General features: G+C 32.4%; 1 protein-coding gene and 1 pseudogene across 1 annotated transcript; both read left to right on the plus strand.

Annotated features, from left to right (window-relative positions):
• Positions 1–318: 318 nt before the first annotated feature.
• LOC106326480 lies at positions 319–1,501 on the plus strand (annotated as a pseudogene).
• Positions 1,502–3,407: 1,906 nt separating this feature from the next.
• Positions 3,408–4,941, plus strand: LOC106324881. The gene is made up of 3 exons (XM_013762875.1): positions 3,408–4,284; positions 4,568–4,641; positions 4,735–4,941. The coding sequence occupies exons 1-3, from the start codon at positions 3,412–3,414 to the stop codon at positions 4,817–4,819; spliced, it is 1,032 nt and encodes a 343-aa protein (XP_013618329.1). The 5' UTR covers positions 3,408–3,411; the 3' UTR covers positions 4,820–4,941.
• Positions 4,942–8,826: the final 3,885 nt, after the last annotated feature.

An 8,826-nucleotide genomic window follows, 5' to 3' on the forward strand; every position in this document is an offset into this window, starting at 1 on the left:
TCGACCATTTTATCCTCAAAGGTGGGGTATTACAGTACATCTATTTTCATTGTCCTAATTTCCTCTAAAATATATGAAAATTGGGATTGAAAGTAGAAAGCCCGCTTAGCAATAAAAGATCCACAATTTATACAAACAAGGTCCACAACACGTATAAAGGCCCGCTATCTATAAATACATCAAAGATTACTGATTAAGCCGGAGGGTTTAGCCCGTATATGCACGCCGTCACCATTGGTCGTACTGACACTAACTTTACAACTTTCTGTCTAAAGAACAAGAGTTGTGGTCGTGGCGAATCCAACATCGAATCAAATCATGGACAACTCCGCTCTATTTTCTTTCTTTAGATCCGAAACCGCCGTCACCATTCTCCTTACCCACTCTACGCCATGGCTTTCTCATCTCCAAAGCCCTCTCCAACCACCGCATCGCCGTCGGAAGTGGCCGATCTAGAATAGTTTTCACCAGGGGAAAAACTTTAAAACACTAATAATATAGTTACAAATTCAAATTGTCATCAGAGGCATTACTATAAATTATATCCAAAATTAGCAAGAAAATAATAATCATGGGGGGCAGCTACCCCACCCACTCCGCACCTAGCTCCGCCAGTCTCGTAAGCTTCCGCGAACATCGACATTCCCTCTTTCGACTCCGATTCCGATTCCGTGGCCGTCAACCCTCTCTCCTTAACCTCTCCTTCGAACATCCTCACCCTCCCACCAAGCTAATGTTCATCCCTCCCTCTCTCCGCCTCCCCTCCGGAGATCTCCTCGCCTCCTCCGGCGACTTCCTCCGTTTCTTGGAGATAAAAAGACTCCACCACCGTCAGCCCCGTCGCTGTCCTCAACAAGTGCGCGCCGTTAACCTCCTTCGACTGGAACGACATCGACGGAAGCGGCTCCGAACTTGCAACATCCACACGACGTGTACAATCTGGGACGTGGAGAAGGCCGTCGTGGAGGCGCAGCTCATACGATACAGTAATAAGAGAATGACATGTGTCAGATATAGAGTTGCTGGAGGAGTTCGTTTCTAGTTAGTTACCCGAGCTAACGGAAGCAATTGGAGAGTGACAGGTGTCAGTAGAAGAGTGGTTAACCTCCTTCAACTGGAGCGACATCGAGCCGAAGCGACTCAAAACTTGCGTTGGAACAAGCAAAACTTGAGGTACATGGCGACGATTCTGATGGATTCTAATGAGGTTGTGATTCTTGATATTCGGTGGCCGACGACGCCTGTTGCGGAGCTGTAGCGGCATCAGGGTAGTGTTAATGGTGTAGCTTGGGCTCCGCAGAGTTGTAAGCAAATTTGTCCGGGTTGTGATGATGGAGAGGCGTTGTTTTGGGGAGTTGCCGACTGTGGCTGGACCTAATGGGATTGATCCTATGTCGGTTTACTCGGCTGGGTCGGAGATAAACAGCTGCAGTTGTCTTGTTCGCTGCCTTACTGGATTGGCATTGCTTTTTCTAGTAAAATGTAGCTCCTTAAAGTTTGAGGTTAGAGTTTATTGCATCTTAAGTACATGTTGATATTATTTTCTTAAGCTTATGTGAAAGCTCTCCTGAGGAAGCACTGAGTGTTGGTTTGAGTCTGTCTGCAGTTATGGATAGCTAGAATTGGGTTCATGCTTGCAGCGCGCCACTAGGTTAGTTTATGATGAATTTTATTTTAATAAATTTGTGTGTATTTATATGTATAAGAATTTATTAGTAAATAATATCAATATTATAATAAAAATTGTGTATCCAAATTAAATGAACTAAGTCTCTATTTATAGGAAATAAATATGATGAATTTTGATATATATATATATAACTTTTTTAGAAAAAAATATTTCCTATAAAATAATTCACTTGAAACAAGTAGGGTGAGGTTGATTGTTTGTGATTTTTGCTTTAGTTTTTGGTTTTTGCTTTCGTAGAAACCATATTTCATCCAATCAAGCTTTTGGTTTTAGTTTTTGCTTTTATAAAAACCATTTGAGTTGTCAATCAAGTTTTTCAATAAATAGATTCCCTAAAATTTAGGGAAACTAGTTTTTGAAAAATTTAACCAATTTATGAAGAAAACCCAAAAACCAACTTTTGTGAGCTTTTATGAAGAAAAACAAATTTTGATTTTTTTTTTTGTAGAAACTACTACATTATAATTAATTATTAATTAATAAATAATATTTTTTCATAAAAATTAAAATTATCATAAAATATTTTGTACATTAGATATCATGTAAACAATAATGTGAAATATTTTAATTTGTGTTTCATATCTGTAAATAAATTTATATATTTTATCAATAATATTATTTAATTTTAAAACTTAGTTATTAGTTTCTATAAATAAAACAATTGAATAATTTTAATAATTATTAGTCACATTAAAAATAACAAAAAAATATAAAAACATAATATGTTTTATTAATAAAATATATTGTATAATCATGAATTATAAAAATAACTTTAAGAAAATTTAAATAATTTATATAAGAAAATTTATAATTTGTTTCAAAATTTTATGTATTTTTATTTTTGTATCATTTATAATATTTATATAATAAAAATTATTTCTATTCAAGTTTTAAAAATTAAAAATAATTTATATGAGAAAATTTTCTAAGTAGTTTCAAAATTTAATATTTTTATTTTTGTGTAATTTTATATATATTTTATGATTTATATTTTACTATAATATATTTTTTATAAAAATATAATAATTAAAATATGTTGCTGTATTTTATTTTAAAGTAATAATCACAGTATTTTGATAAATTTCAATCTAAATATTTATTTCCATTTTATTATATTATTTTAAAGTAATGTATTAGTTAATTTTTGAATTTTTTAAAAAAATACAGCAAATCCAAACCCAAAATCTAAATCTAAAAACCAAAAACCAAAAACTAAAATCTAAAAACCAAAAACTAAAATCTAAAAACCAAAAACTAAAATCTAAAAACCAAAAACTAAAATCTAAAAACCAAAAACTAAAACTAAAAACTACTGAAACAATCATCACCTAAATAAAAATGTAAATTATTTAAATAGCCAATCAGAATTTAGCAGTTACATTATTTTTATTTATTTGTTTAAAAAAAAGTAGAATTTCCAACATTCACTCTCTTTCCGAGAGAGTGCAATACACATACTAGCTCTGATTGGTTTAAACCTTTCATGTGGACCCTACTTCCATATTTTTCAACTAGTATAAATTCAACAGAGATGAATCCAGGTCCCTTTTTTTCTTTTCTTTTTCAACAGGTTCATTGCAAACTTTCAACCGTTGAAACAAATTTTCAAGTACCCCATTGCACTTAGTCTAAGTATAGATCATTGATTTTTGGTCAATTAATTGGTTTTACCAAACCAATGGATAAGTCCCTTAATTGGGGGATTTCAGATTTGTAAACCAATGCAATATCTGCGAGAAAGAAAAAAAAGAACAGGAAGACGACGCGTAGTTGGAGTCCGAACGGCGCACTGTTTTAAATTCACACACCTAGCGAGCAAGTCAAACATTTTTGTTGTAACATCGTCGTCACCGATGCTCAGCTCCGACAAGCCCGTCGCCTCCACTTGGCTCGACCGTCTCCGCATAAGCAAAGGGCTCTCCACCACCGAAGACGACGATGCTTCCGGTACTCCTCTTTCCCTCGACGACTTCCTCCGCCGCAACCACTCCGCCTCCGATTCTCCTCCGTCTGCTCCGACTCCTTCGGATCCGGAGCTAACGGATAGTCCATCGGATCCAAATCCGGGCGAATGGTACGGCGTGATGAGCGATGTTCTCTCGGAGCTGTTCAATTACAGCGGCTCCTCTCGCTCGACGACGACGGTTCCGGTGAAGAAGCTCCCGAGGAAGCAATCGAACCCTAAGCATTGCTCCGTCGAGACTCCTCCTCCTCCTCCCCAACGGCCCAAATTCGCCACGGAGAAGAGGGAGACGAAGAGGAGAAGAGTCGTTGAGGAGGAAGACGACGGCGTCGAGGAGGAGGAGGAGGAGGAAGGGGAGAAGGATCTGGTCGGGTTCTCGAGGAGCGAGGTGACGGTGATCGACACGAGCTTCAAGATCTGGAAGGCGGAGAAGGTTGTGTTCCGGAGGAGAAACGTGTGGAAGGTGAGGGACAAGAAGGGTAACTCGCGTGGTGCCGTCTCATCGAAGAAGAAGAAGAAGACGATCAAGATGAAGATCAAGAAGAAGAAGAAAAGGAAATGCGATGTTGACGGTGGTGAAACTGGTCGGAAAAGCAAGAAGATGAAGCTTTCAAGATCAGTTTCAGACAACGTGAGTACTCTTTTCTTTGTCTAATCTCTTTTTAGTGTTCAGTTTTCCGACCGTAACTGAGCTTAACTAGCAACATTGAGTTTACTCGAGTTAAATTAAGTGCAGTAGAGTTAGATTAGTTCTTTAATTGAAGTAATAGGTTTTGAAACTGAACTGATAACTAGTGTCGGAGAATTTAAAAATGTTTGTAGATTGAAAGTTGTTATTACAGATCCTTGTCTTAAAACTGAGTAAAGTAATAATATGCCATGCTTCAGTACTAAAATCTATATGTTCATTTCAGAGTCCACATTACTCAAGTGAAGATCTTCGTGATGATCCACAAAGCAGCAATGCCAACCGAACTCTCTTGCGTAGGCAAGTTTAGTTTAGCTACGTTTCTTACGAATCTATGGTTCCTACTTTTTTTTTTTTTAATTCATTTGTCTCTTATTTCTTGTCTTTATCCAGATTGCCATCTAAACCAAGAAGCGTACTACATACTAGCAAGAAGAACAGCGAACCTAAGGCTCGTGGCCATAGGTCTTTGGCCTGATAGAGCCACTAAGCTAAACCTTTGCCTTTATGTATATGTTGATTCTGTTGTATGATTATTATGTAACATTCTTGTTTATGCTATTATCTGATTTATTTAAAGAGAATTAAGATCGTATTTCAGATTCATTTTCTTTTACTTCAAAAAGTAAAACAGAATTAAGTACAGAGAGTCGTTTGACCTTTTTTGGTATGTACACTGTTTCCTGAGCCATAACAGAACCCTAGCTCAGTGGTGGCATCTTAAAGTATTTGGTACGGACAATTTGTGAAATAACCGTAACAAAAGCATCATTCTTCTTTGAAAACAATGTTCCTTAAAGTACCATAGAAACTATTAGTTAGCTCCAAAGATTTTAGCTAATGGATTTGTACTATGGATACATAGTTGCTTCGTCATTAGATACCAGCAGTATATGGACGTGAAAGAATGGGTCTGTATATAGAGTCAAGACTCGACAAATCGACAAGAATGACATGTTTACCTTGCCTCTACGGATCCAAGCAGGGTCCTTTACTAAACTCTCCTCCTCTAACATAGAGTCTTACATTAACTTCTCTTACGAGATTCATTGTTTCTGAACAGCTTTCCTATTTTCTACTCAACATATTGCTTGATTGGTTCTGATAACTGTCGCAGAAAGATTTGTAGTTTAAAGAATATTATTGTAAAATGTATACTTACTGAGAATTTTGTCTTTTTTAAAAAAAATCTTGTGCTTCATGTAAAAATAGACGTATATAACTCACTTGATTGAGTTTACAACCGCAGAACAGCCGCAAAACTGAACCGTTCAAACTACTAACACTTATCAAACTAAAATGATGATATGTTATGGTGCATTATGTAGATTGAGAATAGAAAAAAACGAATGGTGACTAATTTATAATTCTGGTACTATTTTAAACTGAATTATGTGAAAACAACTTTTTACTGGTTGAAATAACTTAAAAATAGTATTGCTAAATGCTTCATTCTCTATTTTTAGTTGTATTGGTTTCACATTCATTTAAAAAGTGAATGATAAGAAATCTTAGACACAAGGGTATTTGCCTCAAAGCTCTTTATCCTAATGCATAACAATAGTGATATAGTTTTCTCAACATCGGTAGATTAAAATATATATTATTAGCACCTGCATGATCATTTTTACAAAGACAGATGAAATGAGAGAATGTAAAAACGATGGGTATTTGATGTTGGAGATCTATCTATCTATCTTTATACCAATACTATTAAAATAGAAGGAGTCTTAAAAAATATACCTATGAAAATTATTTGGACTCTTTTATTTTTTAGTCCAACCTATAATATAAAACTAAATATCATAACATGCCTTTATTATAGCAAGTAGCAACAACTTAAAACTTATTACATTTTGATAAATAACTCACTATTTCCAACAATTATCATAACGAAAATTGTTATACTTTTACGTTTTAGCATCCCAAATTATTTCAATCACACGAATGTACGAGATATCTTGAATTTTAAAATATTTAATTTAAACTCTTGACTTTTGAAAATTTGATTTAAAATATATCAGATGTTTCATATGTTAGTTTAGTTATACCAATATACTTTAATATTTCAACATTATATCAAAGGAGATAAAATGTTTCGAAACATAGGGTTCATGTTTGGATCTGCGGGTCTGGGTTATTCGGATCCTAAACGTTTGCATAACTAAATATTTTAAAATCTATAGTTTAAGTTAAGGTCAGTTCTTTTTGGTTCCGGATTGGTTCGGACTCATAACTCAAATATCTGTAAAATAAATTTAATTTTTGAATACATAACATGTTCAGATTGGTTTGAGTATTAGAATCCAAAAAAACATGAAATACCCAAAACACAAAAAAGACTTGAAACACAAAATACCCGAAATCTAATTAAATACCTGAAAAATATTCATATACTCAAAAGATCCAAAATTTTACCCATAAACGTAATCTGGAGAACCGAAACACCCAAAATTTTACCAACCCAAAATATATTTTTCTAAAAATGAAATTTTACCCATAACCCCAAACTATAACCGAGAACCCGAACCAGAAACTTAAATATATCCGTAATGCCGAAACATATATGAAATACCCAAACATACCTAATATACACAAATCATTCCATGTATTTGGATACCCGATCGAGTCTCGGATATGACCCAAACTGGAATGGAGATTCGCGGTCCAAAAAGATATTGAATAGGTACTTTGTCCATGACTTAAACCCGAACTACACCTGTATTTTCGGGTTGGTTTCATATTTAGTTTTTCAGGTCCGACAAACTGTCGAATCGTATGAAAAAGTTAGATAAAAATGTACAGATAAAATCTGAAATAATAATATATAACAATCTCAAAACAATAATTCATATAATTTTTTTATAATCCAAAACACCCGCGCTTTTAAGCGCGGATCAAAATCTAGTATCTTCTATTAAAACACCATCATGACCAATTAATGCAAGGTTATGTCCAACTAATTATTTCCATGTTTTTCTCTTTCAAAAATTAAAATATAACTTCTTATTTTATGTAACTGCACGTAGCATTCTGATTTTAAAGTTAAAAAAAGTAATTTCCTATCTCCCGTAAAGAAAAGAAAACATATTTCTCTATTTTTTGGTAATGGGCAATTTAACCATATATTACTTCTAATATCAACATTGACTATATTTAAACTGTTTCCTGCTTTTTGACAGTTCTTATACATGCCTAATAATAATAATATATAACTTATATTAAATTTTTGAAAGAAGAAGTAAAAGAAAACAAGAAGCAGTTTATATAATTTTATAGTAAACAAGAAGTCAAAGGGCGGTTATATAATTTTTATAGATTAATTATCTTTAACATATGAGAAAAAATTACAGAAAATGTTATCAAAAAATAGATATATGGGCATATGATTTCAAAGAAATGAACGTATTTAAGGTCAACTTTTAAATAGCAATTGTTTTATAAAATAAATTATGATTAAGATTTATGCATAAATATGATAACAAAGAAAATATAAGTATGATTACAAAAAAAACACAAATATAAAATTAAATTAAAAAAATTAAAACAAAAGATATACCCAGCCTTTAAAGTACGGATCTGAATTTAGTATATTCTATTAAAACGTCAGCATGACCGGTTGATAAAAGTTTGTGTCCAACTTAAAATATAACTGCATCTAAAATATAATGAGAATTCGGCCAAAAAAAACCTTAACTTTACACGAATTGCCAAAAGAAACATGAATTTTTGGGCTGACCAAAAAAACACCAAACTTTCATTGACTTTAGAATTAATTAACAATGTTTTCGCTGACTTGCCAATTTAGCACGCCGTCAACAAATTTAACAGAAATATTTGACGTCGTTTATTGTTGGCGTTAAGTGAAACGACGTCGTTTTCAAATGAGATGAAACGACGTCGTTTTACATGATTTGAAATTAAAAATATGTAGACCCCTGGATTCGAACCCAGGTTGTTTGGTCAAATGGCAATATCTTTTACCACTAGGCTAGGGGAACTTTCAATGTATTTACTAACATGTTTACTTTTATTTGGTACTGATTGAATATAAAAATATTCTCTAAAAACTTAAAAAGATCTTTAAAAAATTGAAAAAATAAAGAATTTTTTTATAAAATTAATTCTGAAATTAAAATTGAAAATAAAATTTTATATTTCTTAAAAAAAAATATCTCCCAAAATTTTCATAAAATTAATTTTGAATTAAAATTAAAATATTTTTTTTCTTTAAAAAGTCAAAAAGTTTCCAAAATTTTCATTTTTTTAAAAAAATTCAAATTTTTTAAAGATTATAATAAAATGCAAAAAATTAAAGTTACAATTATCAACTTTTTATGTGTGTATAATTAATTTCAACTTTTGGTAAATGTATTAAAAAAATTGAAAATTTCGGAAGATTTTTTATTTTATGAAAAGAAAAAATAAAATTTTATTTTCTATTTTAATTTCAAAATTAATTTTATAAAAAAATTCTTTATTTTT

The sequence above is a fragment of the Brassica oleracea genome, chromosome C2, assembly GCF_000695525.1.
Source record: "Brassica oleracea var. oleracea cultivar TO1000 chromosome C2, BOL, whole genome shotgun sequence".
Lineage (NCBI taxonomy): Eukaryota > Viridiplantae > Streptophyta > Magnoliopsida > Brassicales > Brassicaceae > Brassica > Brassica oleracea.